General features: G+C 42.4%; 1 protein-coding gene across 2 annotated transcripts in view; it reads left to right on the top strand.

The window, feature by feature from the left end:
- LOC121906861 (alpha-1,6-mannosylglycoprotein 6-beta-N-acetylglucosaminyltransferase B-like) overlaps positions 1–19,170 on the top strand; it is a 122,623-nt gene that overhangs the window by 47,313 nt on the left and 56,140 nt on the right. For both annotated transcript variants that reach the window (XM_042426049.1, XM_042426039.1), the window contains exons 4-7: positions 5,503–5,612; positions 7,686–7,762; positions 9,358–9,537; positions 12,376–12,540. In XM_042426049.1, coding sequence (XP_042281983.1) covers positions 5,503–5,612; positions 7,686–7,762; positions 9,358–9,537; positions 12,376–12,540 — 532 coding nt within the window. The remainder of the gene's footprint in view (positions 1–5,502; positions 5,613–7,685; positions 7,763–9,357; positions 9,538–12,375; positions 12,541–19,170) is intronic.

The following is a 19,170-nucleotide window of genomic DNA, read 5'->3' as shown; positions in this document are numbered from 1 at the left end:
ATTTCTACCAGCCTACATGAAGTTCACCTTGTTTTATTTAATTCCTACAAGAGTTCTTCTTGAAAAGTACACAAAATCATAACAAACAGCAAAAACAAAAAGAAAAAAAAGAATCCATTTTATTTGGATTTTATTCTAAGTACAGCTAGAGATGCATCGATCCGTCTTTTTCAGTCCCGTTACCGATACCTGGGCTTTAGGTATCGGCCCATAACGAGTACTGATCCAATACTAGTGTTTAATTAATAAGCTGTAAGCCTCACTGTGTGGAAGAGCCTGATGTGTAAGGCAAAATCAGGCTTAAACATTGCTTTCCTAACATTGTAAAACAAAATGTAACAAATAAATACAAAGATATAAATTTACTGTCACCGATACCAGACTGGCCCAGTCCAGCTATTCAGAATCAGTATCGGACCGATATCTGACATCAGTATTGGTAACGCTGCGTCTCTAAGTACAGCGTTGTTCAGTTTGAACTGAATTGATCTTTGGAGTAAAGTGGGTAGCTGGAGTGAAAGTTTTGAATCAGGAAGCAGAATGAAAAGAATATTGATCGAGGAGACCGTGGTGGTCTCGCACAAAAACACACACACACAATTCTCTTCTTGATGTTCCTTTGATGGCTGAAGAAGGAGAATAATATACGTTTAACGTGTAACTGCATCATGCATGTGTGTGTTGTGTCTATGTATTAGTTCACTTGTTAAAACCAGTCTGGGCATGAGACCAGGGCACACACCCCTGCTGAGCACTACAGGATTAATGGCCACACACACACACACACACACACACACACACACACTGTCACAACAGAGACGGCGTAATTCTCTTTTCAGTCTAGTTATTTTCATTCCATCACTAGTTTCCTCTCCCTTCCAGCCTCTATCTGCCTCTGTCTCTCACTCTATCTTCTCTTCTCTCTCTCTCTCTATCCCTCCTTATTATATTTTTTTTCCTTACTACTCTTTCTCTTCCTCGTGCACTCACACACATAAACAGAGTGAGATAGTGTGTGAGAAAGGTAGTTGAGTGACGTGGTAAAGTGTGATTTTTGCCGGCGGGGGGGGAGAGGAGCAAATGGGAAGAGAGAGCTTTATAAAAACATATCCCAGATCCAGGCCAGTCAGGCACGCATTCACAGAAAGACACACACAGACACACACACACACACACATTTGCTTAGGTCACTTTTGGGGACATTACTTTAGCTCCTTTTACACAGCCTGTGCGAGGCAGGAAGGCTGTGCTTATATTCCGGCCTTTGTCCCCAATTAGACAATTTGAAATTTGTCCCCAAAATTAGCCTATGACAGACACACACACACACACACACACACACACAAACACACACGCTGGGTAGGAGTCTCATCTCCGTGTGAGCTTCATTGGTGCTGACACACTCCCGTGTAGCAGCGAATGGGACTTGATGTCTGAGGCCCCAGCCTGCGATTCGCCCACAGGGCAGCCATTCGTTAGAGCAGAAAACGGAGGGAAAATAACAAGAGAGGGAGGGGAGGGAGGGAGGCAGAGGGACAGCAAAGAGCCTGAGAAAATAAGAGAGGTAGACGAAGGAGGGGGAAAAGGATGTGGAGTTGATTCACTCCGTTTTACCGCGCGGCGGACGAGAGGGGAGATTGGTAAGTCTCCCCTTAGGCGTACGCTCTCTGAAGATCACTGCTCTGGCTGGGCTTTACCTATTTCTCCACCCTTAAGCACCCATCTAAGCTCCGTCTGTAACAACCTTTATCCCAGGAGGCCTTCTTTTCCGAAGCACTCAAGTCAATGTCATAGCTTTGCTGGAAGTAGACGACAAAGGAGACACTTAGATTCTGATTTCAATCGCTATATGTATAGATCAGTTAGAGAAATAAACAAGCTCACTTTCTACACCGCTGTATAAAAAACTGAGAGAGTGAGTGAGTGGGTTCCTGTGTGCATTCATGCATGTGTGTTGGCATTTGTGCATGTGTGAAAATTAGCAGTGGAAGAGAGTGTGGTGTGTTTTAACATTATGACATGAGGTGAGCATGCACCCAAATAAAATGACATCAACTAAACACACAAACACACATGTTGACACCTTGTCAGGAGCGTTTCTTGCCCTGAACAGCTTTAGTTGATGCGGTGCTGCCAGAACTGTCCTCTTCCCTTAAGATGATGAGCTCATTAGAGAGAGAGGAAGGGAGAGAGAGAGGAATAAGTAGAATATGAGAACAGGTTTTCATTCGTATCCTTAGAAACGCTATCGTCTATCATCGCTTCGGTGTTCTACTTCCTCTTGGCATCCACCAGTGGATTTCCTCTTGTCTCTTCTTCTCCCCACTATATTCCTCCCATTTTGTCTTCTCTTTGCTCTTCCTCATTTGTGTTTTGTTTCCCTGGTTTGTAAAAGAGCCAACTGTCTACATTCATCAAAAAGGAGGAGGCTTTATTTCGAGTAGCATGCAACTGTGGGCCATCAAATATGTAGATCCTCCTTGTATTCTTTGATCATAATCATCATTTAATGTTTCACTCAAAGTGTTTTGTTGGTTTCCTCTGGAAGGCACAGAGGACCTCTTTATTTTATCCTTTTTTCTTTCTTGACATAAATATCCCCGGTGGTACTCTTGGTCTGTTTGCTGTGGATGCTTGATCTCCTTCCCTTTATTTTCTGCCTGCTTTTATGCTGTTTTCAACTCAACATTCCCCATATCTGTGTTTCTCTGTCATTTTTTTTCTTGCCCTCTGGAGCACTTTCCCTTCCTTAGTCTTTTATCAGTTTCAGACTTTCCCTCTATGTTTCTCTCCATTTCTCCTTCTCTCTGTATCCATGTCTAGGGATGAGTCCACAGCGTAGCAAACACTAGAGGTGAGATTAGAAGGTCAAATCTCACGGAGGCCAATTTGCAGTGTCGCAGACACAAACCCCCCAAAGAGAGCTTTACAGTAACATGGGTTATGTGTTCGCCCAGCTTAAGGGAAGATTTTGTCTTGCAGGCCAAACACATTGCACTTTTATAGGTTTGCTAACATGGTAGCTGTAATCCTCTACAGAGAATCCTCTGAGAACTAATGTTAATTTTAATATAGTTTTACAGCCTCATATAACACTGGCTCTTATATCACAATATAAAGTAATAACTTGCATTACTTGTATGCTGTATTTGTCTCACTTGCATGCAATTAAAGTATAATTGGTAACGTCATGTGCTTTTATTGAGATAGCTTTGTTTCAGGGTGCTTTCACACTGAGCATGTTTGTATTTACATGGGAGATTTTTCCTGAACGCCATTTATTCCTCCAAATAAACACACAAACATTGTTCTTCCAAGACACCTGTGGTGCAAATTGCAAGAATTGTCCTGAAAAACGATCAAATGACCCCATATTATAAGAGTTGATAGGCATAACTATACTACTACAACTACCTCATATGAAAATTAGAGGTCAATTACAGAAAACATGGGATGGTTTGCAGCGTCACGGGTTCTAAGGTCATTGCAAGAGAACAGTGGATTGACACTTGTGGTTGAGAATGAGTCACTACCTCAAGAGAAGAAGGTCTTGTTCACAAGTGAGATTGGTGTTGCATCAGCAGTAATGCAGATGTTGTTCTGGATTGTCTTAGTGAAGAGGGAGCTGAACCTGAAGGCGAAGTTTATCGCTCCAACTACCCTCACATTCCTGTTCTTTAGGTAATGATGGAAAGACTGAGATCACACATACAAGCTACCAAAATGAAATTCCCTCAAGGAATGGCAAGACTCCCCCTTAGCGATGGTGTTAAGAGCTTAGACATCTGGAAGGAAAGTAAAACCTCTGCTTCTTTGAATTAAAAGGAGTCAGTAAAGGTGGTTCAGGCATCTGAATCTAAAGCCTCCTGGATACCTTTCCTTGGAGGTATTCCAGGCACATCCAGCCGAGAGGAGACCTATTGGCAGACCCGGACCACACTGGAGAGTATCCCGTTTGACCTGGGGAACGCCTTGGGATCCCCCCCTGGAAGAGCTGGAGGACATGACTAGGGAGAAGGACGTATGGGTTAGCTTGCTTATCCTGCTGCCAGCGTGACCTGGGCATGAATGGAATTATGGCAAACGGAGCTGAGAAGTATATAATCCTTAGCTGAAGACGCAGAGACTGGAAATAAATTCTGCTTTTGAGTCCATTTATCTAGTAAAACGAGCTATTTACTGGTTTATGCTACCAGTACTACAAGATACATGTCATATCATATGTGATTTTTGTTCAAAGTTAAAGCTTTCTTGTGGGATCAGACAAACAAACCATCTAAATTCTCCATGTGATTTTGATTTTAAAAAGTTCATGAGAGGATAGCCCTCTCAATGTGCACCATGCAGACTAACACACAGAGCTACTGCACTATACTGTATTTAAAAGCTTTATCTTATGCGACAAAAATACAGCACATCACTTCCTAATTTCACATTTCAGCACATTTTTACATTTTGGAGACAGCTGTTGGCCCTGAAATATACACGCACTAGAGAATAATGGCTTCTCTGTGGTAGTGAACATATTAAAGAGGACGCAAACACACTTAGCAATGCTTACAAGTGACACTTACAAAGCTCTTAATGGAGCATGGAGACAGCCTGTGACTTTGATGGCTGCCTACTTTTTTTTTTTTTTTTGCTTACACTTTGTAAAGCAACAAAGGCACTTCCCTCGCATAATCCCTAGGTGCTGATTTTTTTTAAGTTCATTTTCATGCAGCTGCTGTTGGCGTTCGGTTTGCTAAGCAGCTTTGCATTCCATTCTCTGCACACACACACAATCAATAACTCTTATCATCATCAATGATGATGTGTTATTATGCTGCATTTAAGCCCCTGGCTTTAATGAGGGTTAATACCATCTGCTGATTAGACAATATACATAGAGACAGGAAGACGTGTGCACGCACGATGCACACTGAAATCAAGTCATTTAAATGGACATAATGGGCACAGCAGTATGTGTGGGTATGCAGGCTTGGCTTTGTGTGATGTGCAACCATGCAGTCAGATACACAAACAGATGCAAACACACACACACACACACATTTCCCACACATCTTATTATGTGAATGGGAAGTCTCTCACCCCATAGAGGAAGTGGTATTAACAGTGCAGGTCCTTTTCTATTTCACGCTCCAACCAAGTGTCTACCAATTTGCATCTCCCACTAACACTTCTACATCTGTTGAGATGTAAAAAGGGAGGGAGAGGAAGCTAGAAAAAGACAGGCGAGGGAGAGGAGCGGGGAGAGAAGAGTGAGACGGAGAAAAAAACGGGAGAGGAAATATTTTTTGGAGTTTTGGGTGCCGAGTGTGTGTGTGTGAGCGTGGGAGGAGGAGGAGGAGGGGTTCCGCCTTGATGCAGAGGTGTATGTTTCTTGTCCATGTTTCAAATTGAGTTTACATTGTGTGACAGCAGTGTGAGGCTACAGCACCTGTCACTGTCATATGCCTTTTTAATGTGTGCGTTCTTCACCCTGTTTTTTTGTGTGTGCAGGTTTCAACCGGCTGGTTTGGTGGAGAGAATCCAGGCTATAGCCCAGAACGTCTCCAACATGGCAATCAGGGTAGAGCAGATACTGCAAAACAGCATGGTGCAAGGAAAAGGTACGGTACTAATCGTCATCATCATCATCATCATCACTATCAAATTCTCCATTCTCCTTAAACCCATTCAAAAGAAGCGTAACTCCTCAGTGACGTTGAAGTTGAAGCACAGCTGGACTCACGCACAGCTGTCAGCTTGTGTTGGAACTTCAATTGCTGTTGTTACTTTCAACAGAACAGAAGAGAATATGAAACAGATCTACACACATAAACACACACACACAGTAAAAGTGACACTCACAGTTAGAGACTTGTGTAAATGGGGGATATCTAGCTGATTTTCCCACTGACACAAATCCCTTCTGACACATTGCCAAAATACAAAGATGATTGTTTCAGTTTGACATCCTCTCCACAAAAACACAAAGCCAGGAAGTCAAATCCAGGAAGAAGATAGTTTTAGTTAGATAGTGGATAGATTCTTTCACATTTTCTTTCTAGTAAAGTAAGATAACAGGAGAGATAAATGTGAGCTTGCTCGTCAAGTCGCTGTATATCTCATCTTTGTTTTATTTGTTTTCATCCAGTTCTGTTTCTCTTGTCTGTCTCTTGCACATGTTAATCAAAACAGATAATACTGAGCATGTAACAGTTCTGTACACACACATGATCCAGATTTTTTCCCTCTAATTGTCCTCTCTCACTTTTTCTCTTGAGGGTAATTGCCCAACTCTTTACATGAGGATAAATGAGCATTACATCTCCTTTTGTTTTTCCTGCCGAATCTGCAGGGGCGACGGCACATGCCAAAAACGAAAACGCTGCTGCTTACTTTAATCACAGATGAACTGAAACACTGCCAGTAGACTTTATTATCATAGTGGCAGTTTATTTATCTCATGGTCAGGCTTGTGTGAGAGGAAAAGACAGGAGAAAAAAAAAAGGACGTGATTAGAATTTCCTTCCCCTCAAGCACCGACGAGGCTTTTTATGTTCTATCTTGCAGGGACAGGAGTCAAGTTTTTATCTAGTTAGTTGACCACATTTTCAATTGTTGCTACAGTGGCTGTTATTCTAATCATATTTGTAGGCAGTGTGTGTCTCAGCGTGTGTGTGTGTGTGTGTGTGTGTATTTTGCAGTCAATGGAGAGAAGCCCTGGGGAAGACTTATGTGGAGAAATATCTCTTTTTCATTAGGCAAATGGAAACAGACGGAATATAGAGAGAAGGCAAAATTCTCGGTCCACAGAGAGAGAAAGCGGGAGAGAAAAAAAGGGGGGGATTTGAAAGACAGGAAAACAATGAGAGCTGCATCGCTTCCCTTCTTGGACGATATTGCTCAAACTCACTTTTTCTCCCTCTCTCTCTCTCTCTCTCTCTCTCTCTCTCTCTCTCTCTCTCTCTCTCTCTCTCTGTCACTGACTTCCGTTCTTTTTCCTCACATCAGCAGCACAGAGGCAGTTAACTAAGTCAGTGGAGCAATTAATGCAGTGAGTGCAGCCTAAATGAGCAGATGTACTTGCTAGCGTAACCCTAGGTTGGCAGCAGTGGGAGACAGGCTGTGCAGCTTTTGTCAGGCCCCCGTGAATAGTGTGCACAGCGGTGGGGCGGATACGGTGCGATGTTGCAAAGGGGAACCACAGGGATTTATGGGCACCGGCACCGCATACGGCATACGCTGGAACCGATGACGTTAAGGGAGAAAGAGTATATTGTTGTTATCACGAGTGAGCCTGCGGGTCAAACCAATTCATGTCCGCATTCATTTTGAGGAAAATGAATTGATTAGAAGAAATAAAATTTTAATTTGAGAGAGGCTTTAACATGCACCATGTGCTGTTAAATGAGCTGATAGGTCATATTACGCTGGCTGATTGCTATTGGAATTGTTATCTTCAGCGGAGAATAAATATTCACATTAAAGCCACAGAGCTTATAGACTAACGAAGCAGCAGGGATTGTGGGTAAATCCAAAACCTGCGAGTTGTACTTACAAGAAGCACCTATGGATTCATCATTTACAGCTTGATATTTAAAAATTGAGATTGGATCCTTTCGCTGAGAGGTTTCCAGCCAACAAAATATTTATGGTTTATAACTAAAAGGTCAAATTTTCTTACTGTGTCTTTTCAGCAGTGAGAGATGGGACATCAAGCCAGTGTGAAGTACCCAGAGACCCCCGCTTTCCAGAGTGTCCCGGAAAAGTAGATGTGAGTGTCGATCTCTTCTTTTTATTTGACTGGAATTATTTTGGTGGAATATGCTTTCTAACCTTTACAGATTGGCCAAAGGGTGGAGACAGTGGTGATCAAGGGTGTCTTGATCCAATATAACACAGATGTTAGGTTGTTGTGGTAGAAAGAGACGGACGACGGAGGAATCAGATGGTCGAGACACAGGTGTCGGATGTGGAATATCGGCTCAGAAACAACGTAGACGGAGAAAATTCCAACATTACAGAACGTCACATGCCTTCTCATACTGAGGACAGGCTGTGTGTGTGTGTGTGTGTGTGTTCGTGTTGCGTGACAAGTCTCATCCTGTTTTGGCATCGGTACAGGTCACCGTGACCTGGCACTCATTCCAGGTCACAGTTGCCTGGCCCTCTTTCTCCCACAAGGTCTTTAATCTTACCTAACCTTAACCTCACTTACTCAAAAAAAAACCCAAACAACTTAAGCTTTTCCAAATTCTCAACTTTTATTTACTGACTAGTGAGGAGAGTGTGTGGAGAAGGTGAAAGGAGTACTTTGAAGGGCTGATGGATGAAGAAAATGAGAGAGAGAGAGAAGGTTGGATGATTTGGGGATAGCGAATCAGGAAGTGCGGTGGATTAGCAAAGATGAAGTGAGGGCAGTTATGACGAGGATGAAGAGTAGAAAGGTGGTTGGTTCAGATGACATACCTGTGTGGAGGCATGGAGATGTTTCCGAGACATGGCAGACATTGTTTAACACAATCCTGGTAAGTGAGAGGATGTCTGAGGAGTGGGGAAGAAGTGTACTGGTACCCATTTTCAAGAAGGAGTTGCGTCGTGTCTTCGTGGATCTAGAGAAAGCAACAGGGTGCCGAGAGAGGAGGTGTCGGGAGAAGTATGTAAGAGCGTTGCAGGATATGTATGAGGACATTGTGACAGCGGTGTGCGGTTGGAGTGACGGATGGGTTCAAGGTGGAGGTGGGATTACATCAAGGATCGGTTCTGAGCCATTTCTTGCTTGCGATGGTGATAGACAGGATGACGGACGAGATCAGGCAGGAGTCTCCGCCGACTATGACGCTCGCGGATGACATCGTGATCTTTGGTGAGAGTAGGGAGCAGGTGGAGGTATACAGTGGAGAGAAGAGGAACGAAAGTCAGCGGGAGCGAGACGGAATATATGTGCATGAACGGGAGGGAGGACAGCGGCGAGGTGAGGATGTGATGAGTAGAGGTGGTGAAGGTGGATGAGTTTAAATACTCGGAGTCACGGGGAGTGTTGAGGAGTAGTGAGACCGGCTATGTGGTATGGTTTGGAGGCGGTGGCACTGACGAAAAGACAGGAGGCAGAGCTGGAGGAGTTGTAGATGCTAAGAATTTCATTGCGAGTGACGAGGATGAGTATATCAGGGGGACAGCTCAGGTTGGACGGTTTGTAGACAAAGCGAGAGATGTGAGATACAGATGGTTTGGACATGTGTGGAGGAGAGACGCTATTTATATCTGGTAATTCCTTCTCACCTGCTGTTTTTTAGCTGTTCATTTGTGTTGATATCATTTTCAACGTGAACGTAAAACGTACGTATTTGCACTCTGTAAACCCTCCAGTGGATGCGCGCACGCTGGACGTCGGACCCTTGCTATGCCTTCTACGGTGTCGACGGGTCAGACTGCTCCTTCCTCATCTACCTGAGTGAGGTGGAGTGGTTCTGCCCCCCGCTGACCTGGAGGAACCACAGCAGCCCCCCAACTCAGCATGCCCAACAGCCAAAGACCCCCAAGAGACAGGTGAGTGAAAGAATATACACAAACACGCACAGTGAGAACAGTTAGTTAGTGAAGGCTGCTGAGAGATGCGCGGATGTAAACCCACAAGTAATGATGCTTCCTCTCGAGGAAGAGCAGGACTCCGCTCGAAACCAGTGTGTTAATACACCCCCGGCAGTGTATTGATGCAACAGTAACAACTTAACCCACATGATACTCAGTGGTATTAACTTGGATCAGAATAAATGTAGTCATTTTTTATGAAGTAGAATCTGCTACCTGCTGCTCCGTGAACAGAACCGTGCTCTCTCTCCATTTACGAACATTACTTTCACTGGCACATTCTTTCTCAGTCACAAACTTTACCTATGACACAGAGTTTAAACTGTAAGAGTGAAAACAAGTTAGCTTGTCTTTTTACAAACCCCACATACTGTAAAACAAATAGCCATTGAAACAGTCTTGTTAACTCAGACATTCCTTGTGCGTACAGTTCATCAAGGCCATGTGGAAATACTACACTAGTACAAATTAAAGGGGAATCAAGTCAACAGTGCCTTTAGAAATTCATAAAACACTGTCAAGGTAGGAATGAAGGCCAAAGAATGCAGCTGATTTTTAGGAGAAGCCTTTGCTACAAATCACCCAGTTCACATTTTTCATTCAGCTGGCATTTATTGAAGAAAGACTGAGCTACTGTCCCCTTTTGGCCACTGAAGATGATTTATGGAAGCTGTATGATGTGGATTTCTTTCTAGTGTATTCAATGTATCCAGTGAGAAAAATGTAGAGGCATGTAGTAGGAGAAAAATTCTTGATTTATATCTTATAACATGAATTAAACATGTTACCAATGTGTAGAAACACGCTCTTATTGTTAACCCTATATTGTTAAGCTTTTCTGAGCTGCTGGCCCCGAAATAAAAGTCTATTGTGAAGTCAGTTACCTTACGTGTTCATTGTTTGCTTTGCTATTTGCTTCAATATTGAAATTACTAAGAAAATCTCACTTTTTCAGTCCTGTAAAGTGTCAGAGTAAAGAAAAGATGCAGTTTTGTTTCACTCGGATGCTGGAATAGACAATAGTTTTGTAATAATTCCAGTTTTTAAGAACAAAAATCACCAAAAACATTTGTCTCTCTATTATTTGTCCCAAAGTGATGCCTTTGTATGTTCCGTTTCAGACAGCCTTTAATAACACCAAAGACAGACAGAAAATAAAGACAGTGATTAACAGCAGTCTTCAAGTTGTCAATCACCTATCGACAGAAGAGGAGAGAAGAAGAGTGCAAACAGTAGTTCAGCTCAGAAGATGCTGAGCGTGAGCAGTCTGCCCTCATTACTTCATAATAGTTAACTTTCAACTGACCCTGTTCACTCTCGACTAATTAAAACACGCCTGATCCCCCTCGTCATTATTCTCCATTTTTCCTCAACATTGACTTTGAGGTCAGCGAGCAGTAATTTGTGCCTTAATTTCTCGCACACAAATTAATACGCACATTAATACAAACATTTTTAATAGTCTATTAATTTATCAAGATATCGTCTAGACGCGGATTTATTTATGGTTTGGATGGTGATAGTCTTCCCTCGGTAACTCTGAAATTCTCTATTCTTTACAGTTAACATAGACTGATTTCAATCACAAGCCAATGAAGATGCCAACATAGTAACATTAACTACAATGTTCCTCACATTGGTGGCAAAGTGCAGTTATAAGTGTCCTCTGAGGCTGAGACTATGCAGTGATAATAAGGCGAGAGTTACAGCTTGTTCAGCCTTTTACTCTGTTCGTTTGGGCGCACAAAGCAGTCATGAATGTTTAAACTAGTTCTAAAAGTGATGTGTGTGCATTATATCTGCACGTGTACGATTTCACCCTCACGCTTTACACTGTATTTGTGGCATCAGGGAGATTTTTCAGAAGGTAAAGCAGACTGTCAGTGTAAATGAAGACCGATATCTCCATCTTCTCCTGGAACCCCAATGACTCAGCTGTAGATTACATTCTTCCTGTATCTTACACTTAAACAGGGCTGAGCCAAGGTTGTTCTCAGAGGAGAAAATGCTTTATTGTTTGTAGCATTAGTTGGAAAACACGCTGCATGCTGTTTTGTAGTAAAACAAATGGTAAAGTGAAGGTTTTCATAGGACCCTATTTTTCTTGAAAGATAAGCTTTGACAAGGCAAATGTCACAGTAAAATGGTTTATTCTTTTAAAAATCTACCAGTAAATGTTTTCCTGCATTTGCAGAAGATACAAATGTACCATCAAATGCAAAATAAATACATATTTTCATGAACAGGTTACATTAGCTGATCCTCTTAAATCTAAAGATGACATATTTCTCTTTCATATATTTTCTTACTCGCTTTCAGTTACTTTGCAGACCAGTATGTTTCAGCAGGATTCAAGCCAATAAAATACAGTCTACAGCCATGCTGGTGGTTCAGTGAGGTTGTCATGCTCATTTAAAAAAAAACCCAAACAGTTACACAGATAAACCAAACTACTGGACTTTATGGTGGCTCCAGTTCACAAAGTTCATGAAGACCATGAATATCTGAACCAAATGACTGTACTTGGTAATCCATCCAACAGTTGTCAAGACATTTCATGCTAGTAACACTAGACTAGTCAGGGATCACAAAGGTCAGTAGGATTTGTCCACTGGGCACCATGGATATCATATGGTACATGTTGAGATATTTCAGTCTTAAATGTTTCAAGTGTTGGACTGACCGAATGACCAACGTTGCCATCCTTAGAGCCGTTCTGCTAGCGTGAGTAACACCTATGTTGCGGACTGCAGTACTCTTTCTACTTAATTTCCACCTTATCCATCCTCTTCCCAGGCTGCTTTCCGCACAGACCTCTCTGTACTGCTGGACCAGGTTGGAACAGGAAAGGAGTCCCTCAGCTTCATGAAGCGCCGAATCCACCGCCTTGCAAAGCAGTGGGCAACCGCTGCTAACCGCCTGGATACCAAACTGGAGCAACGATGGAGGGACCAGAAGAAGGTAAGAGGGAGGGAGAGATGAAGACAAAAGGATGATGCATGATTGAGGGTCTTGGGTAAGAATGGAATTGATCAAGTCTGTATTTTTTTACTGTAAAAATGTTTTTACGTCTAAATGAAAAGTGCAGCCAAGAAAAACTTGACAATAACAACGGGAGCAAAAGCTTAAATAGTGTGAAGAATGTTACAGTACACAAAAATGCAAAACAGTGGTCGTGTATTTGAAACAATACGAGGTCAAAACCTAGTATATGGCCGGGCCGTGTATGAAATAGGGGTGTAACAAAATTGTGTATACAGAATTCATGGTTCAGTATGTACCTTGGTTTGGGGGTCATAGTTCAGTGCATTTTTCGGTACAACAGAAAAAAAAGAAAGGTATAAAATAACATTTTGGTCTTTTATTTTTTTTACAATGGCTCATTGGTTTTAACTATTACTGAAACAGTTTAGTTGCTGCAGTGGAAAAGGAAAACAACCTTTCTGTTTCTTGATTTATTGTCTAACTGTATATAATGTAGTTGAAACTAGTTCCACCTCCAGCAGCTACAACAGTAACATGCTGCTCTAACACTGATGCTTCACTATTAATAATCTAATGATGTCATATATAATAATATATCAGTCAGATGGACCAAACCACCACTTTACCTCCATACTTTTTAACTAGATTTTTCTCTCTCAGAACTGGTCCTTACAACGTGCTGTCTGACCAAATATGTGTTTATTCTTGTTCCAAACGGCTTCATTCAAAGGTGAACTGAAGAGCTGACCATCACAGAGAGGGGAGGGGGATGGGGAGACGCAGTATGGTTTTACCACGGAGATAACGGCACATATTTTAATAATAGTGTTGCATTCAGTCAGTGGTGGTATGGAGTCTCATGTCTGTCATTCTGACGGCAGGGTAACCAAAGTAACCATGCTACCTTGGCTAAGCCCGCTAGCATACATCCATGAGCATGCTAGTGGTGCGCTGCCAGAACGTTCCGGGGGGAACTAGCACTCAAGAATTATTGTTCCGCACGTCGAAGTAGATAATTCAACTATTTTTTTTAATTGTTTAGGTCATGGAGCATATTCTTTGTATGACTGCATGCACCAAACCGTAATGTCTGCACTGTGACAGTTTGGGATGAATACACGTACCATAACACCCCTAATATGAAATGCTAGAGGGCTTTTAATTTAAAACGGATACAGGAAGTGGCAGCATTCGGCTGACCAATGGTATAACTTCAGCACTCAGCTACTCAGTCAGTCAGTCAGTCGTTCAATTGCAGACAAGTGGGGTCATAGGGCTGGTTATAGGCGGGAGACTGGAATGTTAGGCAGAGTTGGAAACAACAACACAATTGAACTGGACAAAGTGAAAACCATCAACAGACATGCAGCTTATAGAACCTGATAATACTGCGCCATCTCGCAAGTTTTAGTACTGTATGTTCAAGACTCAGTTATCTACAAATACCTTGAAGTAAGATGGAAAACTCAAGGTAAGCTTAAAGCATTTCAATTCAGAGATATATGCATGGGAAACACTGTTTTTCACTCAAGTACTTAAGCATAAAAAGCCTTTTTGGATGCTTCTTGAAGGTTCTCCGTTTTAATGATAATGTGTGGTGGCAAAAGATGATAGAGGAGGTAATGATAGGTTGTCAACCATTGCTGTAGTCGGCATTCTTCTCGTGTAATTGGCGTGTAACTGCCTGTATGTATCAGCACAAAATAGTGTTTAAAGCTGTAAAATCAAAATGTATTGCAGTTTCATAATGCTAAATTGTCAAATCTCATTTTGGTTAGAACCCAAGCTGTGAGTATAAGGACTTAGCTACTTCCTGCCTGTACTTACGCATACCAAAGAAAGAAAGAAAGAACAGATGAGAGAGGGAGAAAAATGAAAGGGAGAACAAGGGTAAGCAATGATGATGATGAATGACTGGGGTTACGATGAGATGCCGAGCTGTACCAGTGCCAGAGGTGGAAGAATAAGATGAGAAAGAAAGGAGGTGGGGGGGTGTGGGGGGGTGGATGGCGGTGGGGAAGGTACTATAGAATATGGATTAGGAATAAGGATTGATGGAGGGAGAGAAGGGAGGCATGAGGCACTGCTGAGATGATCAAGGAACAAAAGACAGGAAGCTTATGTGCCTGTGGATTCATGTGTTCATTAAAAATTGTTTAAAAACATAAAACTATGGGTGTAATTTAATTTAAAGGATACTTTTCCAAATGTCAAACGGAACTTTGGGAGTCCTAAAAACTTTTGACTGCACATAACCTTTCGAACCACTACATATTCTATCCCCACTGTTACATTTCTGACCCTGCTCTTAATAGACTCATAATGTTTTAGTCAAGAAAATAATGATAAATTAATTAAGTTAATATGAGAAGGCAGATTGAGCACACGTTCTGCCTCTCCTCTCCGAAACATTTCTCTCTGCCCCCGTCTCTCTCTAAAATAAGTTAACAAGGGTGGAAATAGTCCTCTGTCACTGTGATTGATGTTCTCCTTTCTTGTAGTGCACTGAGGGGATTTGTTATCCTCTATCACGGCTCCGTGCCTGCTTGAACAGCCCATACGCTTTACAACGCGCCGCCGCTATCTCAACAGCAGATGTCTTGGTGTTTGTAAGAGTTGGCCTTGGCTGTCAAAAGCTGTTTATCACAATAATTATAAACAGAAATACTGTAAATATGTACGTGTTTGTGTACTCTGCTTCTGTCTGCGTGGGTCCTGGTGTGTGTGAGTGACTGTTAATTGTACAGCGTTGCAATAAAAAGGGCGTCATCTTTATACATTTTTATTTGAAAATTCAGTCTCAGTCTGCAGCAGCAGTCAAATTAACCATTTCTGACTGTCGACCTCCTTCCTCACAGGGACATTCATTTTCATTTAAACTCTGAAGAAAGGACTTACTTTAACATTGAGAAGGATAACACTGTTTACTTTTAATTAACTCTAACCTTGGAAAAACATTGTCTGATGTGAATTGACTGCGGCCTTGCACTCGCCTAACCTTTGTCTTTGACAAAATCCTCGCTTCCAATAGCAACTTTAGTATTCTGCTTGAGTGTGCAGTCTTTGCAATTCCATCGGGGCCTCTGTTGATTCAGTTCTGTTTCCTTGTTTGGCTTTGTCTTTGATTGTAAGCGGAGTGGATGTTTACTCAAAATAATAAATTAGTAGAGCAGACAGGCAAGTATGGAGGGAGAGAGGGTCGAGGAAAATGAGAGAAAAAGCAAGATTAATCTTTTTTAACTGTTGGAAGCAGACACAAGGACGGGAAAGGGGGAGGTGTGTGTGTGTGTGTGCACGTGCATGTGTGCATGTGTGTGCACGTGTGTTCATGAGAGTGACTGTGGAAACTTGAGAGATTTAATGCTACCTGAGAATCACAGCAGAAGAGATTCCAGTTATTTCCTACAGTCAAACATATTTGAGAGATTTTGTATGCAGAGCGGCGGCTGTGTGATGAAGCCTTAAATATTCTAGGAAATCTCTTTTATTTTGTGACTAATCTTCCTATTTCCTCAGCGCTTGTGGAGTCGAGAAAGACTACAATCAACCTTTTACTGTGCCTCGCTTTCAAAGCAGAGAACTCGTCTTTTTCTTCTTTTTTTTGGGTGCAGTTATCAAACTTTATCAAAAGCCCGGGTCAACCATTCAGCCATTATAGTGCAGCTGATGGAACACTTTGTGTATAACAAATTGCTGTTCCCTTTTTTTTTTTTTTTTTTTATAGAAATCAAAGGAGACATATTCAATCATGGAATAATGGAGAGGTTTTTGAGAGATGATAATACAGACTCAAAGATGCTGACCTTAAGCTGTTAACCTGCTACGTTGCATTCACTGCCTTTCTGATGTTAGTTTTGTCTCTCAGCCGGTTACTTTGTGTGCATCTGCGCCTGCTTGGTGTGCGTTGAGCATGCACATTTAGTGTGTTTGTCAGCATATGCCGAACTGTTAATTTGCCATCTCCCTGTGTCTGCCCTCCGGAGAGTTAATTGACCTCTGACTCATGAAGTGCAGACAGTGTAGGAGACTAATGGGATATGGAAGGTGAAGTGAATGAGCAGGCAGGAGTAGGGGAGATAATAAAAAAAAAGTAAAAGTGAAGAGGAAAAGAGAAGGGAGAGGGAGGAACATGACAACAAGGGGGAAGTAGCCAAAGACGTGAGGAGAAATAAAGAAGAGAAAGTTGTCTGTAGGGATGTGAATAAGGTGAAATTAAGGGTGAAGTAGTTATGGTTGGCAGTGCCAGCTTGTGTCGCCACCCGTGGCCTTCCATTGGACAGCTGTGACCTTCATAAGGGCCACAGTGCATGAGTAAGCAGGGTCACACACAAACTCACACACACATAAACTCACACACATGCATTCGTGCAAAGTCTAACAGATGCTGAGACAAGCATTAGCATTCTTCTGTCGTTAGCCTGTTAGCGATGAGTGGAACGGAGCGGAGCGGAGCAGAGCGATGGAGTGGTACCACATACCTGCCACTTCTACTTCTCTATCCTCGTATCTACACACAGACGCACCAAGGACTTTCCAAGGATTTTACTTACACACTCATACACACTTACATTGCATTAAACACTCCTAAAATCAGCTCATAAAAGATGATAGATTTTCCTCTCCACATTTTATCCTGTTCATACAATCACAAAACAACACTGGGAGCAGGGAACATGTGAGAAGACCTTGATTTGTGGCATTAACAGTTGAACACATGCACAGGCAGATGGGGTGTTGTAAAGGTGCGCAGAAGATTTGAGCGGGACGGCGTTGTTATCGTAGCCCTCTGTCTGTCTCAGTAGGGTCTTTGTGTTCAATCCCCGTGGGACGTTAGAGAGAGAGAGAGAGAGAGAGTAGCTTTAGATCCTTTTGAGAATCCCCGAAGCTCATGGCGTGTGTGTGAGCATCCATATCCAAACATCCGCACTCACTTAGACTCACACACACACAGAATCTCGACTAGAGTTCATTGATGTATGTCAGTGTGAATCAAATGCATAAAAACAAATTCAAAATCCATCAACACACACACACAAACACACACACACCATCTGGGAGTATCATAAGTCCACTGCATAAAGCGCTCCCCTCTCTTCTTGTGTGTGATCAGATTCCTGAGGGAGGCAGCTGGCCGTGATACAGGAGTTCATGAGGAAGTACAGCTTCCCTCCCTCTGTTGTTGCCTTCCTATTATGTGGCTTTTTCCGCCCGTTCATCTTCATTTTCAAGTGAGCGCATGAGCAAATATGCGAGCTTGTGTTGGCGGTGAGAGTGTGTGGCGGCGATCTGCACAGTAAAACACGGCGCAAAACCCACCCACACCGGTTCCTCTCTCCTCTCCGTTCTAGCTATCGATTCCTACTCTATGATATAAAGGTTACTTTTCCAGAGTTGCTTGGATATGTTTCATTGAACTCTACTCTAATTTTGCTCCCATACAGAGGAATTAACATTCGCAAATGGAGATAAATACCGCCCATTAGAGAGAAAGTGAAATCCCTCCTCAGCAGTCTGGATTACGTGTTGCAAGATGCCAGTTTTTTTTTTTTTTTTTCCGAAGAACACTTACCTCTCTCCCCATTAACTTTGCATTCACGTGTGGATGCCAGTTTCATCCAATCCACAGTTATTCAGCTCTGCAGTCACTGTGTGATATTCCTCATATTTATTTAGCGCTGTTACTGCACCGCTGCCAGTATGTGAAATTCGGCTCCTTCTGTCTCCATTTTTGCACGGCTGCCAGTGTTTGTGTGATACACCCTCACCAGCAACACCACCTCCAAGCCAAGAGAGTGAATAGTATTGGCGCCATGAATTCTCACTCTTGCCATCTGCCACCCAAACTGTAATTAAATTTCACTTATCTTTTTTTATGAAGCAGAAGTTAATAGAGCAGACTTATTAAATCAGGGGATTTTTCACGCCAGCTGGAGTCTCGCTGGAGCCTGACACTGCTGCGTACACACCATTGTCCAATGTTTTACACACATTTTGTACATGTTAACTTTACAACATCAGTTGAATGACTTTAGCGGTTGTGCTGGATGTATAATACACAACATCTTCCCACAACTATACATAATAAATGTAACTATGTGTAATACTTTTATATCAGGCATCCAGAAGGCTTAATGCTGTTCTCTCTCTCTCTCTCTCTTTCTCTCTTATTCAGACTCAATCTTTTCCAGGATTATAAAATGTGTTATTTGTAAGAGCAGTGTGTTTGTCGTGTGCTTGTGTCTGTATCGGCTCTTACAGTGAACTTCAAACATGCAACATACGTTGTAGCTAATGTGACAGGATGGAGGGAGGAAGAGAGTAATAAGAGAGGCCATCAAGGCCTCATAAAGAGCTCTTGGAAGCTTTTAATCATTACAGTTCAGAGCTGTGGAGGTGCAGACAAAGGAAGCACATGCACTTACGCACAAGCAGAGTGAGAGACAGCGAGAGAGCGACTTAGGAGGCAGCTAGGAGAATGCACTCAGAAGAGTGCACATCTCCACCAGGTGTGTACAGCCAAGATGGCAGCAACAGAAACAGGGAGTTATTCATCTTGCATCGTGCCTACCTTAGTGGATCATAACATAGCAGGCGTGGAATTCATCA

The sequence above is a fragment of the Thunnus maccoyii genome, chromosome 2 (assembly GCF_910596095.1).
Source record: "Thunnus maccoyii chromosome 2, fThuMac1.1, whole genome shotgun sequence".
NCBI classification, from domain to species: domain Eukaryota; kingdom Metazoa; phylum Chordata; class Actinopteri; order Scombriformes; family Scombridae; genus Thunnus; species Thunnus maccoyii.
The sequence above is the reverse complement of the archived record's forward strand: the minus strand, read 5'-3'. Positions and strand labels throughout refer to the sequence as shown.